Source organism: Ovis canadensis, chromosome 21 (assembly GCF_042477335.2).
Source record: "Ovis canadensis isolate MfBH-ARS-UI-01 breed Bighorn chromosome 21, ARS-UI_OviCan_v2, whole genome shotgun sequence".
Classification (NCBI taxonomy): Eukaryota; Metazoa; Chordata; class Mammalia; order Artiodactyla; family Bovidae; genus Ovis; species Ovis canadensis.
In genome coordinates, this window is record NC_091265.1 from 27,353,054 (window position 1) to 27,380,964 (window position 27,911).

Genomic DNA, 27,911 nt, shown 5'->3' on the forward strand with positions numbered 1-27,911 from the left:
GGTGATAAATGACAGCAGCTTGGTTTAAGATGCACAAAAAGACTGAGAGAAGTGGATACATTTTGAAATATACTTAAGGGGTAAACTTGATAAGGCTTAATGATTCCTTGAAGTGGCGTGTGAGGAGAAGTAGCATTCCTTCAAATAAAGCATCAGGGCTTTCTCTACCCTGGACCCCATATCAGGTACAGTAAGTCCCCTACACACAAACCTTCAAGTTGCAAACTTTCAAAGATGCAAATGTGCATCTGGTCCCAACAAGGAGCCAGAACCTGTGCCATTAACATCAGGCATGAGAGAAATTGAAGCTCACCCTCTGTCTCCTCTTGCCCGGTGGCTCAGCTGGTAAAGAATCTGCCTGCAATGCGAGAGACCTGGGTTCAACTCCTGGGTTGGGAAGATCCTTGGAGAAGGGAACAGCTACCCACTCCAGGATTCTGGCCTGGAGAATTCCATGGACAGAGGAGCTTGGCAGGCTACAGTCCTTGGGGTCTCAAAGAGTCAGACACGACTGAGCGGCTTTCACTTCATTCACTTCGCTTTACTGTGTCTCCCAGGCGAGCATCCTTCAGCCCTCTCACCTCCTCTCCCTCCTCCTTCAACAATCAGTAACTCTTCTCGCCCGTTGACTCAGTACCAGCCCCTCTATTGGAGAATGAAATGGCAACCCACTCCAGAATTCTTGCCTGGAGAACCCCATGGACAGAGGAGCCTGGTGTACTACAGTCTATGGGGTCACAAAGAGTCGGACACGACTTAGTGACTGAAAAACAACAGCCCTTGTATGCCAGCTGCTGTACTGTACTACTGTAATTTTCAAGGACTCTGCTGCTGCTGCTGCTAAGTCGCTTCAGTCATGTCCAACTCTGTGTGACCCCATAGATGGCAGCCCACCAGGCTCCCCAATCCCTGGGATTCTCCAGGCAAGAACACTGGAGTGGGTTGCCATTTCCTTCTCCAATGCATGAAAGTGACTATACTATAAGGCTAAAAATGTTTTCTTTATTTTTTGTGGGTTTTTTTAAATGCATCATTTGGGTGAAAAGTATTATAAACCTATTACAGTACAATACTATATAGCCGATTGTGTAAGTTAGGTCCCAAGGCTAACTCTGTTGGACTTAATGTATTGGACTTAAGAATGCCCTCTCAGAATAGAACTTGTTTGTATGTAGGGAACTTACTTAGAACTTATACAATATCATTGATTCCATGGAGTTCACCATCTAGTGGAATTATCAAAGGATGGCTTTGAGCTGGGCTTCCCTGACGGCTCAGCAAGTAAATCTACCTGCAATGCAGGAGACGCAGGAGGCGCGGGTTGGATCCCTGGGTCAGAAAGATCCCTGGGAGGAGGAAATGGCAACCCACTCCAATATTCTTGCCTGGGAAATCCTATGGATGGAGGAGACTGGCAGGCTACAGTCCAGAGGGTCACAAAGAGTCGGACACAACTGAGCGTACACACATGACTTTGAACTACAGAGCAGAACAATCAGCAAAGACTAGTGGAGACACATTTGGGAGTAAGTTCCATTTCAGACAATGTTTAAGATACCTGTGAGGAATTCAAGAGGCAATATCAAGTAGGCAATTGAATATACAGATTTAGGGACTCTAAGAGATCTGGCTAGGGACATATTGTGAATGTTTAAAGACAAAGAAATGAAGAGATTGCTTTGAAGAGCATATAGAATAATAAGAGAAAAGGACCTAGTACTATCCTGAATTATTCTAAACTCCTTGGTGTAAATTAGACCAAAGATTTTTAAACTGAGTAATGCATACCTCTAGGAGTACCTAGATAGATTTATGTGACTCAATCTCCAGATCTTTTATTTGACCAGCCCGAAAAGTGACCTGCAGCTTCATACTGGTTCTTTTTTTCTCATTTTACCATTTAAGATTGCTCTTCTCCCATTTTTAAAATGAAAGCTATATGACCTACCCATCCAATATCCTTCTGTGTCTCTGTTTGCCACATACTATTATTTACTATTCAGGACAATTTTTCTACTTATTTAACAGTACAATTTTATGACTACATGTAAATAAGGATCTGAGATATTGTTGCCTAGAATGAGAGAGTCAGTGTCTCTAGTGATTGAGTGGTTGATCTTTTTAAAAGTCAAATTTTTTTCTCATTCTTTGCCTTAACAGAATCGAAAAGCAATTGTCATCTGATAAATAATCACAATTATTGTCATGACAGATCACAGAATTGGGGGCATATAACTTGGAGGGAATTCAAAAGTCTCTTCCATTCCCATGCACTCATTGATGTGAACAAAGTTATCTTAGGTTTTTCATTTGTAGAACTGAAAAATATGAGTTCTGAATCTTGTCTCATTCTACCTTAAATTCATATTCATTAACGGAAACAGGAGCTAATTTTAAAAAGTTCTACTCATCCCATTAAGACACAAATCCACAATACAGTTACATTTTCATTGTTTTAGGTTTATACATTGAAATTCATTCAGAATAACCTAAGTGGTTATTTTGATCAACGTGTAGTATTAATAATCATAATGATAACTCCAGAATGCTGCTGCTGCTGCTAAGTCACGTCAGTCATGTCCAACTCTGTGCAACCCCATAGACAGCAGCCCACCAGGCTCTCCTGTCCCTGGGATTCTCCAGGCAAGATTGCTCTTTAATGTTGATGTCTTATATAACAGAAAAAAATTTACATATATATAGGATTTATATTTCCTATGCATTTATGTTTCAAATAATTATGTTACAGTGATCCTTATAAGATGTTCTAACATAAAATACATAAAGGTAGAACTCTATGGGAGTAAAATGAAAACACAAGAAAAATAAGAAAAATATAAAATGTCTAACTGCTCAAAAATAATTTGTATCTTAATTTGGTAATCATGAATTTCAAATCAACAGATACTTACATTCCTAGTACATACATTTGAAATAAGGATGTGACAGTTAAAAAATAAATTTTTTTAAATTCACAATAGGCCAAAAATCATATCTTCTGTTACTATTAAAATTTATGAGGAAAGAAAAAATTAGAGGTCAACTTAAAGCATACAAAACAAAGGATAGTTTTGGGTTTTCCTCCCTTACTTCTCTTTTGTAAGCATGCAGATGAATACCTTGGAGAAGAACTAAAACAAGAATTTAAAAAGGACTGAGCAGAGTGGTAGGAAGAAAAGCAGAAGTCACAGAAGCTAGAAGAAAGAGGGCTTCAAGGAGGAGGTGAGCGGTCAGCCTCAACACTGTTGAGAAATAACTAAGATGAGGAATAAACAGGTGGCATTGGATTTGACCAAAATTGGATTATTGGTGAGTTTAGTAGGAACATTTTCTGTGCTTTTCTTGGTGGCACCATTGTGAGGAGACTCCTATTAGAATGTGACAAAGAGAGGTTAGGGAGGAAGAAATAAGAGAGTATTTGTAAACAGTCCTTTGTTAATAAACTTGGTCTGTGAAAGGGAAAGAGAACGTAGCCAAGGGGAGATACCAGGTCGATGGAAGGCTTTTCAAATAAGAGGCGATACCAAAGTATGTTTGAATGTTCAGAGAATGGGTTAACTGAAGAGACTGGGTTTGCATGATGTAAAGAGATTAAATGATTAAATGAGGTCGTTAGGGAATTTTGAATGGATGGATCTTGGTGTCAGAAGAGACACTTCCTCCACTGTAATCGGAAAAGAGACACAGTGTGGGTTTCCATGTAGTCAGGTAGGTACGTGCTGGAAGTGATATAGAAGAGGAGGGGTTTGGAGACTGTCATTGCAGAATGAAGGTCAGCAAACTGACCAGGGTGTTTGGAGATCCTGAATTTACAGTGACTTTTGCCATTTGTGGTGGCTCAGACAGAGAATCTGCCTGCACTGCAGGAGACCCAGTTTCAATCCCTGGATTGGGAAGATCCGCTGGAGAAGGGAATGGCAACCCACTCCAGGACTCTTGCCTTGACATTCCACGGACATAGACGCCTGGCAGGCTACAGTCCGTGGGGTTGCGAAGAGCTGGACATGGCTGAGTGACTAATACTCACTCAGGGCCCAGCTGCTCTGGAAGAAGCAGTGAGGAAGATGGAGAATTGGGTTCAGTCAGGGCTGAGGTTTTGCAGACACTTCTCACAGAAGGACTAAGTGACAACAGGGTGAAAACGAGTGATGAGTGGCAAGAAAACAGGAGCCTTTAAGACCAACGGATAAATTTTATTTAAGAGATAATATTTATCTCTTCTCTGCTGTGTGAATTTGAGTAAGTTACTTATCTAATCCTCAGTTTTTCCATTGAAAAAATGTTAAGTATCTGTCCAGTGTAGTGTCAGGCTTTCAGTACGAAACAATATATTGTTGGGGTGTTATATAAACACTTATTGTTCCCAGACACTGCTACCTTTGTTGTCATAGGAGTCCTAGGAAATGTGTGGTTTTACTTTTGGATCTCTTTCTGATCTGTATCTTCTGGAAGCTTCTTGCCTCTCTGCCCTGACACTCATGGCTTTTTCTAATAAGTGCTTCCATTAAATTACCCCTCAGAGAGGCCCCTCTTTACCCGTGCTGTAAAACAAAGCCCCATAGCCCACCTGGACAGTTACACATAATGTGTGGATGACTGACAGCAAAGGGTGTGTATGTATGTTGAAAGAGAAATTTATTAATTCAAATAAAACCCATTTACTGAAAGCAAGAAGATACTTTTAGCAAAAGTGCCCTTCATGATGCCCCTAATTCTCCAGGCTACCGACTATCCCTAGGTCTCTGAATTTTACCTCCGTATCTGGGAAAATCTGTAAAGGACTGAGCATGCCACTTACAAATAACAGTTCAACCATTAAATAAGGCAGCTCCAGTTCTAGTTTTATGAAATCACAAAACATCACCCATAATTTCAAAATGTGTCATGAGTTTTCCACCCAAAATTAATTTGAATTTATGAAATGTGATTTAGCTTAGGAAAAGATAAGGGGTGTAGATACTATGAAATCACACAAACAATAACAACTCATTTCTGGTAGCTCAGAAAAAGGTCAGGGTACAGCTTCACTAATCATCTACCCTCAAAAATTAGTATCTCCAGGCAGTTTAGCATTTTCTGCTATTTAGAGAATTGCTCACAGTTTTTGCCAGTGCTAAGTAATTCCAAAAATTGTGGGTTTGGATTTAAGCAGGTCTTAAAGCTAGAGCTGTCAGAGTTCAAATTTGAGCAGACTGGATACACTTCATTGTGGACAAACCAAAGTCAAACTAGGTAGAATCTACAATTCATCCCTGCATTCATTTGGTATTCAACTATTTACTGAGTTCCTGTTATGAGGTTTGCACTGTCCCGGGCACTAAGCGTAAAATGGTCAACAAGACAGGCAGGATTTCTGCTCTAAGGAACGTATATTTTTGTCTGTTGAGCAGAAGATAAATATACAAAATATCATAAGCCATAAATGTTATGGAGAAAAATAAAACAGAAATGTAGACGAGTAACTGGTGCTATTGTTACACTGAGTTATCAAGCAAGGCCTCTTTCATGAAGTGGCCTTTAAGGGAAGATTTCAGTGACTAAAAGAAGCTGGCCAAGCAACGATAAGGGGCACGACTTTCAAAGCTGAGGGAACAGTAAGTACAAGCGCTCTAAGGATTGAGCTACGCACATTCTAGGAAGTAATGTAGGGCCAGTGTAACTGGCGTGAAGGGGGTTGAAGATGAGAATGGTGGAAGATGAGAACACAGGAGGAAATGAGAACCGGGGCTTTGTGAAGCAGGTGAGGGGCTTGGATTTTATCTTACATGATACAGGAAGAGCTTGAAGAGCTTAAGCAAGGGTCGAGTGACACCATCTGATCTGAATTTTGAAATTATGTACTCTGACTTCCATGTAGAGAATGTACTGTGGAGAAGAGGAGTAGAAACAGTAAGTCACTGTGTCCAGGCAGAAGTGGTGGTGACTTGGACTGCATGGTGGTAGCAGAAATGGGAAGAAATTGATGGATTGGGATATATTATGGAGTTAGAAGTAACTGATGTTGCTGATGGAATGGATATGGAGGTTGAGGAAACTAAAGGAATATGGAAAACCAGGTGGGTAGTTCTTATTGCATGAAAAGCTGTGTTAACCTCTGGGGATAACAGAGAGAAAATTAGCGGCAAGATTTCTACATTCATAGAGCTCCATTCTAGTGAAGAAAGTGAAAGTGAAGTCACTCAGTTGTGTCTGACTCTTTGCGACCCCACAGACTGCAACCTACTAGGCTCCTCCATCCACGGGATATTCCGGGCAAGAGTACTGGAGTGGGTTGCCATTTCCTTCTCCAGAGATCTTCCCGACCCAGGGATCGAACCCAGGTCTCCTGCAATGTAGGCAGACGCTTTACCATCTGAGAGATATAATAAGAAAACAAATGAATTGCATTACACAGGTATCTTATTTGTTATTGACCTTGTACAAATGCTGAAATTGTTTTCCTCTAACAACCAATGAATTTACTAACCATGAGATATAATATTTCTCATTTTTAGAATCTTTAAAGATATTGAAATTTTTCTCTTAAATATTTCAGGCATCTCATAAACTAATGAAATCACTTACCATCAAATAATGTGTATTTGCTCTACATGAGTAAAATCACACAGACTATCAACTGGCTCAGAAGATGGTGCACATTTCCAATGAGAGGTGGGGACATGGAGGTACACCTCTTATACGTAGTCAGTGATGAGCAGTTCAAATTAAGAGGCAAGATTACAAGTAACTTGCTGCAAGGTACACTTGAATTCTTGCTTATGGTTCGATTCTATCTATGAGAATTGAGTTCCAAGAATTAAAATAATAATATGAATAATAAAATCTGGAAATTAACACCGAAACTCTTAAGATGAAAGATGTGTTTAAGCTAGAACTCGTCTTACATGTAAGTGATAAAGGCTGCCGTCCTTGTGATGCGATTTGGGATCTTGTAAATCTCTTCCTCCCCACCTCTTACATCTGGGGCCATCAGTATCTTTCTTATTCACCGCTGTATCCTCAGTGCCTACACAATACCTGGTACTCTACAGTAGGTACTCAGTAGATACTGTTGACTTTGTCTATGTGATTATATCTTTCCATTAATATTTGAGATCTTATCTTTGGTGATTAATTTTTATTTAAACTTTCTCTTCTCACAGATGTTCTGCTTATGTCTTTAATACAAATATGCCAGTGAATGACAGCCTTAGGCGGATTGAATTTGAATTGATTATACTGGAGAAATGAGAGGACATGAAAAGACACAAAATTCTCATGGGATAAAGTCACTGGAGGGAAAATATGGACACTGGCTACCTAGGTGTCATCATCAGCTTCCCCACTTCTACAGCTCATTCATTCATTTATTAGACATATTTTCAGTGCCAGCTCTGTGCCTCGCACCATAATAGCCGCTAAAGCTGCCAAAAATGAATAAAATAAGATTTCTCCCCTCAAGTGATTGATAATTCATAGATAAAGATAAACATTTAAACAAAATGTTTACTCTTTCTGCTCCCTTCCCACATCCAATCCATCAGTATGTCCAGTAGATTTTAATTAGCCTTCTTCTCGGTCCCTTTTTCTCTATCCTGATTGCCACTGGTCTAATACAGGCTGCCGTATCTTTTATCAGGATTACATAATAGCCTCTGACAACAATCCTTGCTTTCTTTTGCCCTAACCCCAAATCTAACTATGTCTGCATATCTCTACACTGTACCTAGAACATTCTTTCTAAAACAGTATTCTAGCTTTAAGTATTACGATGGCTTTCCATTGTCTTTATATTCAAGTCCAATTCCTTAACATGCTTTACAAGGGCCTTCAGGACTTGATCTCTGCTCCTCTCCTCACCAGCCACTCAGCTGTCCCTGGAACACTTTCCCTGTCTTTACTCACCTGGCTGACTTCTACTGGGGCTTCAGTTCTCAGTAACATCAGTTGCTCCAGGTTTTTCTTGGCCTTCCTAGTTGCAACAAAATCTTTCATTATATGCTCCTGCAGCACCTATTGCCACAGAAGTTACTATACTGAATTTTACTAGTTTGTTTGACTATCTCCCCCCATTAAACTGTAAAGCTACCTCAGAATGGGCATTAGTCTTGAAAATTGAGTGAAATACAGGGAAATGTGGCATCTGGAGGTGGCTGTTCTAGGCAGGCGGAGACACCTGAGTCATAACTTGCATGGTGTTTGCAGAAGCTGTAATGGAATGGGTAGAGACAGGGCTAGGGAGGTGAGTAGGAACCAGATGGCGAAAAGACTTACGTGTTATGTGAAGGTCTTAGCTTTATCAGAAAAGGTGTGTGAACTCATTCTGGGCTGTGCAGAGCTCTGCAAACAGTGCCACCCCTGTCCTTTATGTGAATTAGAGAAGAGACTTCAGCGGATACAATGGCCAGTGCTGGGTGCTTCGCTTCGACAGCCGGCTTGTCCTCGATTTCTCTCAGTACTCACTGGCCCTTGTTCAATCATATATGACACCCTGAATCTGGATTCCTCACCCTCTGGCGGGGGGGCGGGGGGGAGTCACAAACGAGGGCCTTCCAACAGCCTCTGCTGTGATTCCTTTCCCTCTTCATCACAGAAGCCACAGAAACTCTGCCTTTGTTATGTACAAACAATTATAAACATACATTGTGTCTTCTGCATAAGATCTCATTTGTAGAAAAGGTTTGCTTAGATTTTTTACTGGAGTATAGTTGATTTACAATGTTGTGTTAGTTTCAGGTATACAGCAAAGTGAATCAGTTATCCATACATCCACTCTTTTTTATATTCTTTACCCATCTAGGCCATTATAGAGTACTGACAAGCGCTCCCTGTACAGTATATACAGGGATGTGTGGTATATCCTTGTACAGCTATACAATAGATCCTTATTGGTTATATGTTTTATATATAGTAATGTGTATATGTCAAGCCCAATCTTTCAATTTATCCCTCCCTCCCCCCAACTAAATATTTGAAATTCTGTAGGCAGTGAAAAGCAATCAAAGACTATTAAACAGAGGAATAAGGCAATCAGGTGTATTTTCAATAATACCATTCTGGCCAAAAAAATTGTTGGAAGATAGATTTTAGAGGGCCAAAGTAGAAATAAGACTATTTACAATTTTTTTTTCCCCCCCAGAATCTGTGTGATTGACAGGAAAAGCCACACTGGGATAAGTGGGTATAAAGGAAAAGTTTGAATCTAAATAAATTATGTGATGGATTGAATGTGTGGCTGAGAGAGAAGGGACTCCCCAGTTTGGGGTGATGGAATGATTTACTTTGATAAAATACATAATTGTGAAGTACATAGCTGTCCATGGAGGGAGGACAAGGATAATTTGGCATTCCACTTCGAGTACATTCCAGACTTCCAAGGGGGCAGGCTGAGTTGACCTTGAATTTAGATTTATAGAACACCAGAGCTAGAAAAGAATTGTAAAATGAGGGAATTCAGCTTAAACCGAGATAAGGAAAAAATGCCTTATTTAAATGGAAAGTGGCAGGATTAGAATTTACCTCTGGTTTATGACTCACTATTTCCGCCACCATACCATACTCCTTCCTTGTGCTTCTCAACTTTTCACTGAAGTGTTCATCCATATTACAAAGCCAAATAAAATTAGACTGCGAAAATATAAAATTATCAATTATATGTATGCTGATCCATATCACTTTCTTAGATTGGAGTAGATCCGAGTAGAGGAAAATAGGAATCAAATCCAATATTTGAAAATGTGTTTTTAATGTATAGTACTTAATTTTCGGTTCTGCAGTAGTACCAGATCAATCTGTAGCTTTTCAAGGGGAATGTATCATGCATTTGCTTTTCAGATATTGTAGGCAGTGAGGACTTGAGTGATTAGGAAACATTTCATGAGGCCAGAGAGCATGAGCTTGCCTGGAATGAGGCTGGTTGGAGTTGGGCATTTAGGAGACAGAAAGTAACATGACAGAAAATGCAAAGGCTGGAATGAGCTTGTTATATTTTCAGGACACTGAGGATGTTTGGAGCAGGAGTTTGAGAGCATAAGAGGCTAGAATTAGAGGCCCTTCAATGATGCTCATTCATTCTAAAGTGACAGCTGTGTAGCAGACACCAGGATTACAAAGATAAATTAAACACAGCTTTGATTTTATATAGGTTAAGTAACTCAGTGAGTTTTGAGGGGAGAGGAAATAATGATAGGGTTGCTTTAGGAAACTGAAGCTGAGCTGGGCTTGCATGTGGGATATGTAAAAAGGGACTAGTTAACCTGGGATTGGGAAAGCCAGCTAGAAAGCTACTGCCTTAATCCAGATGAGAGGCAACAGGACCTCATTTCTTGAAATTTGACGTGCCGTCCTCTCTGTGGAGAGTGTTAAGCTGAGTGGACGAAGTAATTGCCAGTCCTATGATCTTTTCTCTTTGAAATTCGTACTTAGTGCCTCTTTTCCATATTGTACTCACCCAGTTACCTGGCTCAGGGTTTGTTACTGGACTCTGTTTTTGTGGCAAAGTGCTGAGAGACCAATCACCAAGGCTGAAACAGCAGTTTCTTCCCCTTTGTGAAATATTGTGATCTGTCCCAGATGACAGCCTCAGAGAGTCCTGCAAGCCTTTTCTATAAGGGAAATGAAGTGGCAAATGGAGAGAGAAAAACAGTATGTACACTGTAGGAGATGGCCTCCGTGGATCATAAATTCACGTTACTCTCACCAAGATTTAGACACAAGAGCAGGAGCCCTATTTCTTAAAATACAGAATGGAGTGGCTATCAGTTGGCCTTTGCTATAGGAAAAAAGTAGGAAAAGGTCTCATATAAAATAAGTGCTGGAAAATGGCTTGCATGCGCAGTCTCACGTGGTGTAGCAGCTGTGGTCTCCTGGCCCGTATTCCCTTAGAAAGACTTCATTCCAAATAACAGAGCTGCAGCATTGAGGGAATGCAGCTCAGAATCAGAACTTCTAGCACTGTCACCTGGCCTATATGAGACTGAGCAGTCCTGTTCATTTTATTTCTTCATTTATTTTTGGTTTGTTTTATTTTTTGTGGTTTTTTTTTTTTAACTTTCTATTTTATACTGGAGTATAGCCAATTAAGAGTGTCATGATAGTTTTAGTTGGACAGCCAAGGGACTCAGCCATGTATCCATTCTGCCCCAAACTCCACTCCCATCCAAGCTGCCACATAACGTTGAGCAGTTTCCTGAGCTACACAGTAAGTCCTGTTCATTTTAGAATGAACCACACAGTTACAGTTTAGTCGCTCAGTCGTGTCCGACTCTTTGCGACCCCATGGACTGCAGCACACCTGTCCATCACTAACTCCCGGAGCTTGCTCAAGCTCATGTCCATCAAGTCGGTGATGCCATCCAACCATCTCATCCTCCACACACTAGTCAAAATTGTGAGTGGTGGTTATTAGACTATGGTCCCAGAGCAACAACACCAGCATCACCTAGAAACTTTTTACAGAGGTGAATCATCTCTCCTGCTCCAGACTTAGTAAATCAGAGACTCTCTGGGGGTAGAGCCTAGCAATCTATGACTTAATAAGCCATCCATGTGACTGCTGCTGCTGCTGCTGCTGCTGCTGCTGCTAAGTCGCTTCAGTCGTGTCCGACTCTGTGCGACCCCAAAGACGGTTCCCCCATCCCTGGGATTCTCCAGGCAAGAACACTGGAGTGGGTTGCCATTTCCTTCTCCAATGCATGAAAGTGAAATTCAAAGTGAAGTCGCTCAGTCATGTCCGACTCTTAGTGACCCCATGGGCTGCAGCCTACGAGGCTTCTCCATCCATGGGATTTTCCAGGCAAGAGTACTGGAGTGGGGTGCCATTGCCTTCTCCACCATGTGACTCTAATGCACCACTAAAGTTCGAGGACCATTTCTAAATCTAGTTCTAAAGTTTAGAAATCTAATTCTAAAATTAAGAACTAGATTTTGTAATTTGGCTTGGCTTTACTAATTTCTAGTATACTCCGTAATCCTACTGATGGTCAGCAGTTGAGACTGGTCCTTAAATAAGCCCAAAATTATTTTTAACAAGCTAGAGAGAGATGGATGGTGCAGTGCTTAAGTTTTGAGTTTACCTACACAACTTACTGTCATTACAGATCTCTTTTAGGTTCAGTTTCTGTTGTAAAATGAAGGAAGCAATATCTACCTTTCAATGTTTCTGTTTAGATTAAAAGATATATGTTGTTTAGTCACTAAGTTGTGTCTGACTCTTTGGTGACCCCACAGACTACAGCCTGACAGGCTCCTTCTGTCCATGGGACTTCCCAGGCAAGAATACTGGAGTGGGTTGCCATTGCCTTATCCAGGGAATCTGGAATAGATAGCCTATCCCTTCTCCAGGGGAAATTCCCAACCCAGAAATTGAACTGGGGTCTCCTGCATTGCAAGTGGATTCTTTACCAGCTGAGCTATGAGGAAAGCCTGGTACTTCTTTTCATAAATTTGCTTTAGTCCCATCTTCTTGCAAATAAGCTTTTGCCGCTTTTCAGTCACTGTGAAAGAAAGTGACCTCAATATGTAGCTTTCAAACTTCTACTTCTCATGTCTAGATGGAACCTCTGAATCTCATAGTTTCAATTCCAGATTCCTCAAAACAGGGTCTGTCAGACTTGACAAGTGATCCATAATAAGCTGTATGAACCCATCACTCCTCCGGTAGCCCTGTGAATGTTTGTGAGAGAAAAAGGCCTGGCACATAACACTGTACTAACACACATCTGACGCTTCCAAAACATTAGTTCTTTTCCTTTCCTGGAAAACTGTCAAATTATTCTGATTTTTAGTATTTTATTCTTAGTTTTAGTGGACTAACAGCACCTAGGGAAGTCAATGAAATAAATGAATTTTTAAGGTGAGATGTTTCAACAAGGAGGAACCTTATGGTGGGACTTTAAATATACCCACTGAACTCACATGCATGTCATGAGAGGACAGAGGCAGGCGGCTGCTGCTGCTGCTGCTGCTGCTGCTGCTGCTGCTGCTGCTGCTGCTGCTGCTGCTGCTGCTGTTGAGTCACTTCAGTCATGTCCAACTCTGTACTACCCCATAGACGGCAGCCCACCAGGCTCCTCCATCCCTGGGATTCTCCAGGCAAGAACACTGGAGTGGGTTGCCATTTCCTTCTCCAATGCATACGTGCATGCTAAGTCGCTTCAGTCGTGTCTGACTCTATGCGACCCTATGGACAGCAAGCAGCCCACCAGGCTCCTCTGTCCACAGGATTCTCTAGGCAAGAATACTGGAGTGGGTTTCCCTTTCCTTCTCCAAAGCAAGGCAGCAAACAAACACAATTAAGTAGATTTAGAAAAGATCATAATAATCTGAAGCCATTTGGGTCAACTTCTGTGTGTGTGTGTGTGTGTGTGTTGTCTTATCTTTCTTCTTCTCTGGCATTGTAATGCATCTGTCTTTTCTTAAATGAATTTTGGGTATTCTTTGTTCTTAGCCTACCTTACCCTACCTTTAGTGACTATAGGGATAAAAGAAAAGTAAGGCATTTTTCTTACCTTGAGAGCTTTTCTAGTATCATCATAGTTCACATAAAAATCTATGCAGTTATTCTTTTTAAACAGAGTCTGATTTTTATAAATGATTGATTGATCTCTTTAGACACAGTATAATTCCCAGCTCATGTTTTCCATTTGATAGTGTATTGCCTCATTTCATTCAGCACATTAAGCATTGATCAGCTTTCTCCACGATGTGACCCTTTGGTCTGTAATTAATTCATCTATTTGACCAAGGAGAATAGAACTGAGTAGAGACATTAAAGAATAAGTTAGTTAGCACCTCTTGCCATCTTAATAACCAATAAGTTTCAAAATTAAGTTTCAGACTTGTGACCTAAAGCTTCCTTTTGAATCAAGCCTTGAGCAGGTCTGAGTGTGGCTGAATGTGGTTACACATGAGGGGTGGGGCAAGGACAGGTAGACCAAGTGTGATGGTATTTAGAAGCTTTCTCCAAGGCTACCATAAAGCTGAAGTTTGTATTAGAACAACTGACTGTTTTCTTGATGATAGAGGACACGGAAGTTGAAAGGGGAATTAATTTACACTCCATAAAACTTACCAAAAGCCTTATTTTACATTTTTTCTTCCCCTAAATTCCATATTTGCATCTGTTCCTGTCTCCTTCATATAAAATTTTAAAACTGCTTTCAGTATCCTAATTGTAGCTCTCTTCCTTTCTGTCCTTTTAGTCTTTTTCTCCTCCAGTACAGTCTCTTCATATCCTTTCTTATGCAAATGGTTCTTGTCTCTTTCATAACTGTAACAGCTTACTATTTTTCAGGCACCGTGCTCAATATTTCACATATATTGTTGAATCCCTACAGCAATCTTATTATTCCTATTTTCATATGAAGAGACTGAGGCTTTGAGATGTCAAGTGACTTACCCAAAGTCACACATCATCCAAGTTCTCGAGCAGGGACAAGATCCCAGTTGTCTCTAGGTATAGCCGAGGTTTCCAGTCCAAGTTCTCAGATTCTCTGTCATGAAGTATGTTCATTATAGAACTTTTTGAAGAAACAAAGCATAGAAATACGCCTTTTAAAGCATCCATGCTATCCAAATCCACAAAGAAACAGAGATGAAACTTTGTTATCTTTCCTTCCAGTATTTTTTAATACATAATAAAGAGATTTTTAAAAAATTGAACCCAATCATCTGATGATCATTTTTTTTAATTTTATTATTGGTGTATAATTGGTTTACAGTGTTATATTAGTTTCTGCTGTACAACAAAGTGAATCAGCTGTATGTATACACACGTTCCTTCCCTGTTGAGCCTCCCTCACACCCTGCCCACATCCCACCCCTTTAGGTCATCGCAGAGCACTGTGCGGAGCTCCCTGTGCTCTCCAGCAGTTTCCTTCTAGCTATTTATTTTATTTTTTAAATATAAATTTATTTATTTTAATTGAAGGCTAATTACTTTACAGTATTGTATTGGTTTTGCCACACATTGACATGAATCCGCCGTGGGTGTATATGTACATGTATATCCTGAACCCCTCTCCCACCTCCCTCCCCATAGCATCCTTCTAGCTATTTATTTTATACATGGTAATGTGTATGTGTAGTGTATATGTGTCATGGTAATGTATACATGTGGTGTGTATGTGTCATGGTAGTGTATTCGTGTAGTGTATACGTGTCATGGTAGTGTATACGTGTAGTGTGTATGTGTCATGGTAATGTATACATGTGGTATATATGTATCATGATAGTGTATATGAGTAGTGTGTATGTGTCATGGTAATGTATACTGTGGTGTATATGTGTCATGATAGTGTATACGTGTAGTGTATATGTGTCATGGTAGTGTATACATGTGGTGTATATGTGTCATGGTAATGTATACATGTGGTGTGTATGTGTCATGATAGTGTATACATGTGTGTATGTGTCATGGTAATGTATACATGTAGTGTATATGTGTCATGATAGTGTATACGTGTAGTGTATATGTGTCATGGTAGTGTATATGAGTAGTGTGTATGTGTCATGATAGTGTATACTGTGGTGTGTATGTGTCATGATAGTGTATACGTGTAGTGTATATGTGTCGTGGTAGTGTATACGTGTGGTGTGTATGTGTCATGATAGTGTATACGTGTGGTGTATATGTGTCAGTGCTACTCTCCCGATTTGTCCCATCCTCCCCTTCCCCTATCTGTGCCACATGTCCATTCACTACATCTATATCTCTATCCCTTCCTTGCAAATAGGTTCATAATGAATTAAAATTCTTAAAAAATGTATAAAAATCATAAATCTTATTTACAACAGAATATACTTTACTACCTATGAAACAGGGTAGATACTATACATTATTTTAAATATCTTCAAAGTAGAATAAATAATTTTTAAGTATTATTTGACTTTCAGTGACACCATATCATATTCTAGGGTATTTGTCTAGTGCAAATTTTAGATAAAATTTTTGTGGACATGTTAGTGATAAAATGTTCTTTTTTGTTTCTAAGAATATTTATTAATAGCAAGGAAATGTACCAGAATATCCAAAGAAAATTATTAAAATTAAATGTTTTAATCCTGGGCTTCCCTAGTGGCTGAGATGGTAAAGAATCTGCCTGCAATGTGGGAAACCCATGTTCAGTCCCTGGGTTGGGAAGTTTCCCTGGAGAAGGGAATGGCAACCCACTCCAGTATTCTTGCCTGGAGAATCCCGTGGACAGAGGAGCCCAGCAGGCTATAGTCCATGGGGTTGCAGAGTTGACTGAGCGACTGGCACTTACACTTTTTAATCCTGTGAACAACACTCATCTCTAAAAAGGATGTCATAGACTTATATTTGAAATAGCAAGCACTGAAAGAGTGAAGCCATTGTCTACTTAAAAAATAGTCATGACCGAAAAGTTAAGAGTTTTATTTTATTTGATGGAAATTTTCAGAACTTAAGCCCCCAAAGCAGCAAAAGCATTTCGAATAGCCCTGAGTGAACTGCTCTGAGGAGGCAGGGGGAAGAGTCAGGTTCTTTAGAAATTTGCAAGATCAGGCAGGTAGCCTGAGCGTCAAAAGTATTTTTGTAAATTAAAGGAAACCAGATATCTCAAGTTAAGGAATTTAGTGCTTTTCTATATATGGGAAGATGCAAGAGTCCGGGATCAGTGAAATCACTCCTTTCCTATGCTTCTCAGCTATCTGGGGCCAGTATGTGTGTTTCTCACATCCTGAATTCCTCAGTGGTCACCTCAGGGAGTGGCTGCAGCCTAATGGTGCCAGATTGCAGGTACCCTTCCTTCCTGAGTGCCCCTAGGGCTCAGAAATGCACACTGAGAGGCCTGAATCACTGATGACTGTGACATACTTCTTTACCGACATGGCGGGAATACTCCATTTCTCACCATCAACTTAATTACGCCAATAAAGTAGGGAGGAAATTTGTATGTAAATGACTTTATGACACAATGGCTCAGTGATATGATAAAGGCTTCACATTTTACTGGAACAGAGTATTATTTGAGTTTGAAGCTAGTGATATATTTATATATTTCAAAGTGAATTCAAATGCTGCCTTTACTCACAGAGATTATCTACTGGTAGAGAAAGCAACTTCCAAACAGCCATGACCCTCTAGCCAAATGCTATTTCAAGTGACTGGGAGGAAGGGAAGTTGAGTGCCCCAGTTTGGCTTAATATTCTTTCTTTTTAATTTTAAGAATTTGAATATAAACACCTCCCCTCACATTCCCTTTTTTTCCTTAGTTAACTCTGAGTAACTTTGTGTCGCTTAGGCTCCAGAAAAAGACCTAACTGGGTTGGAATCCTGTCACTGTTGTCACCAGCATTGTGATCTTGCCAATAAAATGTCATTGGTGTAAAATGAGAATCAATGCTTCATAAATGGTTTGACTTAAATACAAGCAAATAAGTGAAGTGAAGAATGATATGATATGGCACATATTAAACCCTTTAAATTTTTCAATTTCCATCCTGTTTATGTTCAACATAAGCCCATCTTGAGCCCAACCTATCAATAGCTACAACTCTCTTGTGTATGATCTGTTACAGTTTACACATATGTCCACTTATTTCTGTGTTTGGTTACTCTCTTCACTAACTCTAGGCATGTTACTCTCTTTTCGTGGGAAACTAAAATTCAAAAAAGTTGAAGTGACTCGACCGCGGTCACACAGCTGATACACAGCTGCGATGCAAATCCAAAGCTCCTGACTGCTAGTCCGGTGTTTTTTTTTGGTTTTTTTTGTTGTTTTTTTTTTTTTTTTTAGTGCACTAAAGCTGCCGACTTTGTCCACGTGTTTAGGAAAAAAATATCTGATTTAGGCTGTGATTTCCTCACCCCAACATTTGACAATTAAGGATTCCACTGTATACAAAAGGAAAAAATTGAGTAGAGTTTCAAGAGCTATAGCATCCATTTTTTTTTTTAATGTCAGTCACTCCCTTCTATGGAAAGCTATGTTTTAAGATATGATTAGTATGCTGAGCATAGGGTGATGGTAAACGTTATGTTTTTGCATTATCATGAGATGACAAAATTACCCACTCTCAAAGGACCAGCTGCTGCAGGGTGACTGGCACCCATGATGCCTACATTCTCAAAACTATTTTAACGGGTAGTTTTCCATAATTTTTTTTAGTCAGTCAGAGAAGAAATGTATGTGTAAACCTATTAAAGCCATAGCATCTATTATGATGAAACGACACCCCAGAATCTTAGTGAGATTGTTCTAGCTCAAGAATTTGAAGCTAATTAAGATTCTTATTGAACCAAGAGTCCTAGACCTCACTTCCTCAAACAGACATAGAAAAATTATGAACAAAAAAGATAGGAAAATTCTTCCCATACTTTTTATATAATGTTTACACTACATGTTATCATTTTAAATTGATATGCACAACATACATGAAACTATTCATTACGTTAGATGTATGTGTCCTAAAAGGAAAGAACAAATTTTGAAATAGGAAGACATAAGATCATACCCAGTCTCTAATCAAATTGCTCACAACTTTAGACAAAGAAGTCAACCACTTGGAACAGCTCTCCTTTGTGTGATGTGGATGGTAGATCTTCCATGAGATTATGGAAGAAATCCAGCAGTTAAGGATATTATAAATCAGCAAATTATGCACTGCTGGGGTGGGTGGGATGAACTGGGAGAATGGGATTGACCTATATAACTACCCCATATGTGATGTAGTCCCAGTCAGAGTAGACTGGAGTTTAGGACAGGACCTGACCAGTAGGGTGGTCAATGTTGGGAAGACTGGGAGGGCTGAGGAGTTCAAGGTTTTCTTGATTTCCTTCATATGAGGTATTTCTTCCAAATATAAATATGTTTAACTTGCCATTGTGCTTTGCTTCCCCACACCTTCAGGTTAGATAGTCATAATATTCTTTCAGAAATTCTCTTGGACACTCCTGACTTTTGCCTGCCTTCCTTTCTTTCAGGGTCAATGACTGTATCTTACGGGTGAATGAGGTGGACGTGTCAGAGGTTTCCCACAGTAAAGCGGTGGAAGCACTCAAAGAAGCAGGGTCTATCGTTCGGCTGTACGTGCGTAGAAGACGACCCATTTTGGAGACTGTTGTGGAAATCAAACTGTTCAAAGGGCCTAAAGGTAACAGAAACAGAAACAACTCACAATAGGATGCCAGTGACAAGCTATCTGATTAAAGCTTATGCCACGACCCGCCCACAATGTACTCTGTTCTTTTATTCTCTGGCACTCAGCGTTTACCGTGAGATTTGAAATCCTGTGATGATAGAATTTTACAGAAAGTAAAAGAAGCCAGTACTGTAACTATGAACTCAGAGAAGGAAGCGATAGATTTCTAAAGAAATTTTCTTATAAACAAACAATAAAAACCATCTAAATTTTTCTATGAATCTTTAACCTTTACCACTGACTTAGCTGGCATGTTAATATTTTCTAACTTTTCAGGTGTAAATGGTAATCTCTCTCCTTTAGTAAAACAGTAATGTGAAAAATAATCATTTGAATAGTCTATCCTAAAATAATTATTATATTTTTATGATACTTGTGATTAGTTTTGATTTGATAGTACTTTTACCCATTTTATTTAATAAGTACTACATAGCGTTTCTAAAGGAGATCAGCCCTGGGTGTTCTTTGGAAGGAATGATGCTAAAGCTGAAACGCCAGTACTTTGGCCACCTCATGCGAAGAGCTGACTCATTGGAAAAGACTCTGATGCTGGGAGGGACTGGGGGCAGGAGGAGAAGGGGATGACCGAGGATGAGATGGCTGGATGGCATCACAGACTCGATGGACATGAGTCTGAGTGAACTCTGGGAGATGGTGATGGACAGGGAGGCCTGGCGTGCTGCGATTCATGGCGTCGCAGAGAGTCGGACACGACTGAGTGACTAAACTGAACTGAACATAACATTTTATACTTGCAATAGTCTAAATAAGTTAAAATTTATTTTTTGAAATGTTCACAAATCTCTTGAGATAACTGCAGTTACTTTGGGAAATCATATGAACAGTGAAATGAATCATATGAATTTCCAAGAAGAGAACTTTGAGCTCTGCTCTTCAGAATGATGACATTTAACATTAATAGTATTACGGATGTTTTATAAAAATGTAATAGCCTAAAAGTATTTAATTATTTTCAAAGATTATGACTAGAGAGTCACTATGCTGCTGCTGCTGCTGCTAAGTCGCTTCAGTCGTGTCCGACTCTGTGCGACCCCGTAGACGGCAGCCCACCAGGCTCAGTCGTCCCTGGGATTCTCCAGGCAAGAACACTGGAGTGGGGTGCCATTTCCTTCTCCAGTGCATGAAGGTGAAAAGTGAAAGTGAAGTCGCTCAGTCGTGTCCGAGAGAGTCACTCTACTCTTTTAATAAATTATTTCTCTTGCCCTTAAAATCTGTGTAATCTCTAATGCTATTATTGTTGTCATTGCTTAGTCTTTAAGTTGTGTCTGACTCTTCTGCAATCCCACGGTAGCCCACCAGGTTCCTCTTTTTATGGGATTTCCCAGGCAAGCATACTGGAGTGGGTTTCTATTTCCTTCACCAGGGGATCTTCCCGACCCAGGGATTGAGCCCACATCTCTTGCATTGGCAAGCTGATTCTCTACCAGTGAGCCACCAAGGAAGCCCTCTAATGCTACATGTGACTTAAAAAAAAAATAAGCATACAACCTTCTCTGGGAGGTACTAGTGGGTGGTACTTAAGATCTCAGACCTTAGAGTCAGGCAGGATGGAGTTTAAAAGCCTAGCTCAGCCACTTACTAGCACAGTGACATTGGCTAGATCAGCCCCTCTTATTATTAAATGGGGACCATAATGGTAGCTTCCTGGTGCTATCATAAAGAGATCTTCCCTAGTGGCCCAGACAGTAAAGAATCTGCCTGCAATGCAGGAGACCCTGGTTTGATCTCTGGGTCTGGAATATCCCCTGCAGAAAGAAATGGCTACCCACTGCAATATTCTTGCCTGGAGAATTCCACAAACAGGATCCTGGCAAGCTACAGTCCATGGGGTTGCAAAGAGTTGGACATGACTAAGCCACTAACACTTGCGCTTTCAATGGTAGCATCCCATTGGATTTATGAGAATTAAATATTTAATATCTGATGAGTACAGAGCAGGAACACTTGCTGGTTGAGTGCAAACTCCAAAGTATCTGAGCTGGAACCCTAGCTCTGCAGTTCACTAGCCATTTGACCTTGGTCAAATTTCTTAACCTCTCTGAGCCTAATTTTCTCATCTACAAAATGCAGATAATAATAGCACTTGCCCCTTGAAATATTGTGAGGATTAAATGAGTCAATATACATTAAGTGTTTAGAGTAGTACCTGGCACAAATTGACAACAAGTATTCAATGTGTGTGGGGTGTGTGTGTGTGTGTGTGTGTGTGTGTGTGTGTGTGTGTGAGTGTGTGAGTGAGTGAGTGAGTGTATGTATTAGTCACTTAGTCTTGCCTGACTCTTTGCATGGACTGTATACCCACCAGGCTCCTCTATGCATGGGATGGATTTTCCAGGCAAGAATACTGGAGTAGGTAGCCATTTCCTTCTCCAGGAGATCTACCCAACCCAGGGATTGAACCTGGGTCTACTGCACAGCAGGCAGATTCTTTACCCACTGAGCTACTAGGGAAGCCACATATATGTTATTTGTAGTTTGCTACAGAGGAATCAGAGATCAAATTGCCAACATCCGCTGGATCATGGAAAAAGCTAGAGAGTTCCAGAAAAACATCTATTTCTGCTTTATTGACTATGCCAAAGCCTTTGACTGTGTGGATCACAATAAACTGTGGAAAATTCTTCAAGAGATGGGAATACCAGACCACCTAACCTGCCTCTTGAGAAACCTATATGCAGGTCAGGAAGCAACAGTTAGAACTGGACATGGACCAACAGACTGGTTCCAAATAGGAAAAGGTGTACGTCAAGGCTGTATATTGTCACCCTGCTTATTTAACTTATATGCAGAGTACATCATGAGAAATGCTGGACTGGAAGAAACACAAGCTGGAATCAAGATTGCCAGGAGAAATATCAATAACCTCAGATATGCAGATGATACCACCCTTATGGCAGAAAGTGAAGAGGAGCTAAAAAGCCTCTTGATGAAAGTGAAAGAGGAGAGTGAAAAAGTTGGCTTAAAGCTCAACATTCAGAAAACGAAGATCATGACATCCAGTCCCATTACTTCATGGGAAATAGACGGGGAAACAGTGGAAACAGTGTCAGACTTTATTTTGGGGGGCTCCAAAATCACTGCAGATGGTGACTGCAGCCATGAAATTAAAAGACGCTTACTCCTTGGAAGAAAAGTTATGACCAACCTAGACAGCATATTCAAAAGCAGGGACATTACTTTGCCGACTAAGGTCCGTCTAGTCAAGGCTATGGTTTTTCCAGTAGTCATGTATGGATGTGAGAGTTGGACTGTGAAGAAGGCTGAGCACCGAAGAATTGATGCTTTTGAACTGTGGTGTTGGAGAAGACTCTTGAGAGTCCCTTGGACTGCAAGGAGATCCAACCAGTCCATTCTGAAGGAGATCAGCCCTGGGATTTCTTTGGAGGGAATGATGCTGAAGCTGAAACTCCAGTACTTTGCCCACCTCATGCTAAGAGTTGACTCATTGGAAAAGACTCTGATGCTGGGAGGGATTGGGGGCAGGAGGAGAAGGGGATGACCGAGGATGAGATGGCTGGATGGCATCACGGACTCAATGGACATGAGTCTGAGTGAACTCCGGGAGATGGTGATGGACAGGGAGGCCTGGCGTGCTGTGATTCATGGGGTCGCAAAGAGTCGGACACGACTGAGCGACTGAACTGAACTGAACTGAACTGAACGTATGGTTTCACCCTTTGCCACAATTGTTTGGTAATCTAATAAACGAACCAAATTCCCTGATAAGTTAAATCCAAATGCACTAAAATCACAGAATTAATTTGAGGGTGTGGAGAAGTAAAGCATTTCCACACCAATGTCCCATGATATGCAAGAAAAGACTTTCTGTTCTACACATTTTCATATTTGCCATGTGTTTTAAAGTTAAAACTTATAAGCATCTGATATTTAAATTAAAAAGATATGCTAAAATAACAGGTAGATACTTCTACAGTTAAATTAACAGCAATTGTTCAGTATAGCCTTAAGGCAAATCCCAGTTTCAAGAACTCAGCAAAGCATTACCATCCATTAGCAGGCCTCCTGCTACCTGAGTCATTCTATGGCCTCAGCTGCTCAGCAGAGCACTTAAAGATTCTAGGGAATCAATAGGCAAAACTCCTTCATTTGATCAGGAACACATTATTTTGGATCTCTATCTTTGGTACTAGAGCCCCCTCTGGCTGGTTTATTTCTATCGGAACTGTTTTCTCCTTTGAGCCAGGAGTGAAATAGCCCTGGGAAGAAACAAAGGGGGTGGGGAGACAGGTAAGCTTAAATCGACCAAGAATACCCAGGCAATAACCCAATGAAAGAACACACACAGCATATGGGTGATAGGCTTGTTCTACTAGGGAGAGGAGAACCAGGAAACTGTTAGAGCTAACTTTATATCCCTGAAAGCAGGCTCCTGCCAAATTGCTGTAGAGGTTTGTGGACCTGTTGGTCCTGTTGAGATTCTGTTGGGTCTGTCCTACCTTTTCGTCCTGTCACCATACAAAAGTCACCGATGAGGATTTGTTTCTCTGGATAAAGCTTATTGATTTACAGAGAAACAAACTGTTTTAATCACTGTTTGAATTCCTGATGCCTTTCCCTGTGCCTTGAAGGAAATGTTGAATCAGAGTAAATTGAATAATTAAGTTGGATTCTACACTAAATCTGATGATACCTTCTAGTCTTAACCTCCCTTGGCATCTCGTAATTCTTTATTTTTGAATGATGATCTTATTTTTTTTTAAATTTCTGCCAATATTTAATCTTGTACTATGGAAACTCTTATGCAGTGGAGACAATGAAGATGAATCAGATGTATTACTAATGGGAGAATTAGAAAGTTCTAATGGGAGAGAAAAACATAAAGGTAACTCATTTTAGTGCTAGACAGAATGAAATCAGCTCTGTGGTTGAACTTAAGCCATGATTCCAATTGAATCGAGCAGAGAGAAAGATGTGATTCATCTTAATCAGAAGAGCCAAAATGCTCCAGAGAATTTAAAATTTAATATGTGCTTTCAGAACTTTATCTTCCCTTCACTGAGCATGTGGGCATTCTCAATAGTAAATATCAACACTCTAGCCAACTGGGCTAGCTAGCTTCAATTATGAGTATATAATACAGAGCTAGCTGACTGCGTTCATTAATTTCCTTCTTCAGTGATTCAACAAACATTCATTAAGCATTTATTGTGGACTTGACACAGACCCAGACAATGAGGATTCACAAAAAAAATGGAGAATTTTTGCTCAAGAAGATTATGGTCTAATGTAGAAAACACCGATAATATAAATTGGGAAACATGCTATGAATGAACATGAATGATTGTAAGGAGGCACCAATCAGGTAATGGGTCAAAGACGACTTCTCTGAGAAAGTGCCACTTAAGCTAAACTTTGAGATACAAGTGAAACCAGACACTAGATGGATAAAGAGTAGAGGAGAGCATCTAGACAGAGTGAAAGCATGTGCGTATGAAGGCCCCAGGGCAGGAAGGATCTTCATACCTTCCAGGACTAAAAGACATCAGTTGTGACTGGAGTTGAATGACAGGATGCTGAAGGACATGAAATGATACTGTCAGGGTGAACAGGGGCCAAATCATGTGCATCTTTGTTGACCATATTTGCAGATTTGTTATTTTATTCCAAGTGCAATGGGAAGTTCTTGCAAAATGGCCAATATGTGAGACGGTCAAGTGTGTTGTTTTTAAGTTCTTCACAGTACTTAGCTACTGTGAAGAAAATGCATTGAAGGGGCCAAGAATAGAAACAAAGACAGTTAGGGGTGACTTGGAGAAGGAAGAGAAAAGTGAAGTTTTCAAGTATGTGGTGAAGATATATTGGCATTTGCCAAATAGTGGCATTGCCACTTATTGATAATCTAGATGTGGCATTTGTCCAAGAATGAGACTGTCTTGTTACTGAGCCATTGAATGGATTGAGGTGCCATTTGTGAGATGGGGAAGGCTGTGGGGGAACCCTTAGGGGACAATACTGGGCACACTGGAAAGACTGTGATGATTCTGAAAAGAGGCAGAATTGGAAAACATCTGTCTGAAAACGCTGTTAATATTCTGCATTTTCCCCATTTTCTATCAAATATCTGGAGTTGGGAAAATATCTGAACAACTGAATCTCTTACTTTTACCAGTAATTTTTAATATAAAAGTGATTACTATGGCTACTTCAGCTACTTTGAACAATTATATAAACATTTGATAGATTGATTTTATAGACATTCTTAATGTCCAGATGATTTGGGGGGATTATTTTTGGTTTTGTTTATTTCTTTTTACATGAGACAGAAGGTAAACAGTATTTCTTTTCATTGTATAGGTACAATGTTAAGGGATTCCTTGAAAAAATAATTTGTAGTAGAATTTATAGTTTTTCAAGTTATACTCTTATGTTTATTCCATCTGTTGTACAGCGACTATTTCTGAGATGACCTTTGACATATGTGGTTTGTCTTTATGGCCTTATGGTGGTACTGATCTTCTCATTATTTGACTAGAATCATCTGGCTGATAATTTATGACCATGTATTTCAGTAAGGAATATTTGGGTAATGTGCAGCACTGATTTAGAATGCTTACTCTTAACAATATATAAAAATTTCCCTACCCTCAGAGATTTGGTCATTGCAAGCAGCTGGGGTGTCTGTGTGCGGGCAGTCAGTTGAGAAAAAAAATTGCTAATCACGTATAGCAAGCTGTGATTAGGCAAATCCATTTAGACTTGCCAAGCAACCAAAAATATACAAGGAAGAAAATATGAAGTGTGCATGCGGTTTCCCAGGAAATAGGTTCATAATAAAAATCTTTCTAGTGACTTTCCCAAGGACACTCCAAGTCATAATTTCTCAGGAACGAGACAATTAAACACGTAGAGACCATTGATTTATGTGGTCTAAGCCAAAAAACCCTAAACCTATATAAGAAATGCATTTCCTTCTAAGATGTGTGTTGCTTTAAGATAATATAGCTAGTTGAAGACCAAGTTCTATTAAAGATTGCCCCACTCTTCCAAACTAAAATGTTCAAAGTCCTTTTCTGTTGATTCTTCATTCTTCTTGGCCACCTTTGTTAAATCAGGCATTATGTCCTTTGGAACTTACCTCCAGCTAACTAGTCTCTTGTGTAAAATCTCCATTGCCATTGTTGTGGTGTTCATATCTTCCTTATGTCTTGTTTTATCTGCTGTAATAGACTCCATTCAAATCCCTCCCTTCCATTTGCATACACTTGTAGGTTAATCTTCCAAAAATCCCAGCTCTGTTAATTGACTCCCCTGCTCAAAAGTGTCTAGTGGCTCTTCACTGGCCCTAGATAAAAATCTAAATTTCCTGTTATATCATTTCATATCCTCTATAACCTCCCTCTCCAGCAACAGCATTTGATTTCAGTCTTTTCTTCTCTCTTCTCTATTCATCCTTCTTCTCCAGCTAAACTGTGTTATGTACAATTTCTGAAACGTATGCCATGCTCTACTGCCTCTAAGCCTTTGCTCGTCCCATTGAATGCTTTTCCTTATCACTGTGACCACTACCTGTCAAATCTTCTCCATTTCTAAGAGCCAAGCCAGTTCAGTTCTTTGTTGTTGTTGCTGTTCAGTTGCTAAGTCATGTCTGACTCTTTGTGACCCCATGATCTGCAGCACTCCAGGCTTCCCTGTCCTTCATTTTCTCCCACAATTTGCTCACTAATGTCCATAGAGTCAGTGATGTCATCTAACCACTCATCCTCTGTCACCCCCTTCTCCTCTTGCCCTCAGTCTTTCCCAGCATCATGGTCTTTTCTAGTGAGTCAGCTCTTCACATCAGGTGGCCAAAGTACTGGAGCTTCAGCATCAGTCCTTCCAATGAATATTCAGGACTGATTTCTTTCAGGATTGACTGGTTTGATCTCCTTGCAGTCCAGAGACTCTCAAGAGTCTTCTCCAGCACCACAATTCAAAAGCATCAATTCTTTGGCACTCAGCTTTGTTTATGGTCTAACTCTCACGTTCTGTCTCCTCCACAAAGCTATCACTAATTGATCCACTCAGAAAGTCTTTCACTTCTAAGAGCTTTTAAAATACTTTGGGTTTTTTTTTCTCTTCTTTTTCTCAATTTTTTCTTATTAGGCCCTCCAAGTAACTCATAGCCTACAGAAAAGAGAGATATCAATAGCCCAAATTAAGGAGATAAGTTGCAAAACCTAACATTTAAGACACTGAGTTTTTAATCTCTACCCTGGCCTGTGCTAAATTTGAAGCATTTAATGAACACTTAATAGGGAAGTGCAAATCCCCAGCTTAGTCTGTGACCAAACTCTGTGTCATAAGTGGGAGGAATATGGGATGGAGAGAGAGAGTCGGGTCCAAGACAGATCATGCCTGTCCCTGAAGTAAGGCAGGGGGAAAAAGGAGTGGACAAGATGGAAGCTGAATGATTTAACTTCCAATAGCTGTTGCTTATGAGGAACATCCTTGCATGGACCCCCTCTTTTAGCATACCTTACAGAAACTATCTGTTCAAGAGTTTGGAATAAATAGCATTTAAAGTATCTAGCACTTTGCTTAACAGGCCAATTAATCAAAAAGCAATTTCCAAATTATTGAGGATTTTTAATTTTATTTTTTCTTAATAACCAACATGACAGATTTATTGTCCAGCTTGGTTAAATATCCTCTCGGCATGCCCTTGATATTACAGACATTTTCTCAAATATCTAACTGGGATAAAGTTTATGGCTTGTCTCAATCTCTGCATGCACAGTTCTTTTCTC

The 27,911-nt window shown here is 40.0% G+C and overlaps 1 protein-coding gene across 10 annotated transcripts in view; it reads left to right on the forward strand.

Annotated features, from left to right (window-relative positions):
* Positions 1–27,911, forward strand: part of DLG2 (discs large MAGUK scaffold protein 2) — a 2,361,423-nt gene that overhangs the window by 1,642,334 nt on the left and 691,178 nt on the right. For all 10 annotated transcript variants that reach the window (XM_069564820.1, XM_069564810.1, XM_069564812.1 and 7 more), the window contains one exon: positions 18,926–19,095. In XM_069564820.1, coding sequence (XP_069420921.1) covers positions 18,926–19,095 — 170 coding nt within the window. The remainder of the gene's footprint in view (positions 1–18,925; positions 19,096–27,911) is intronic.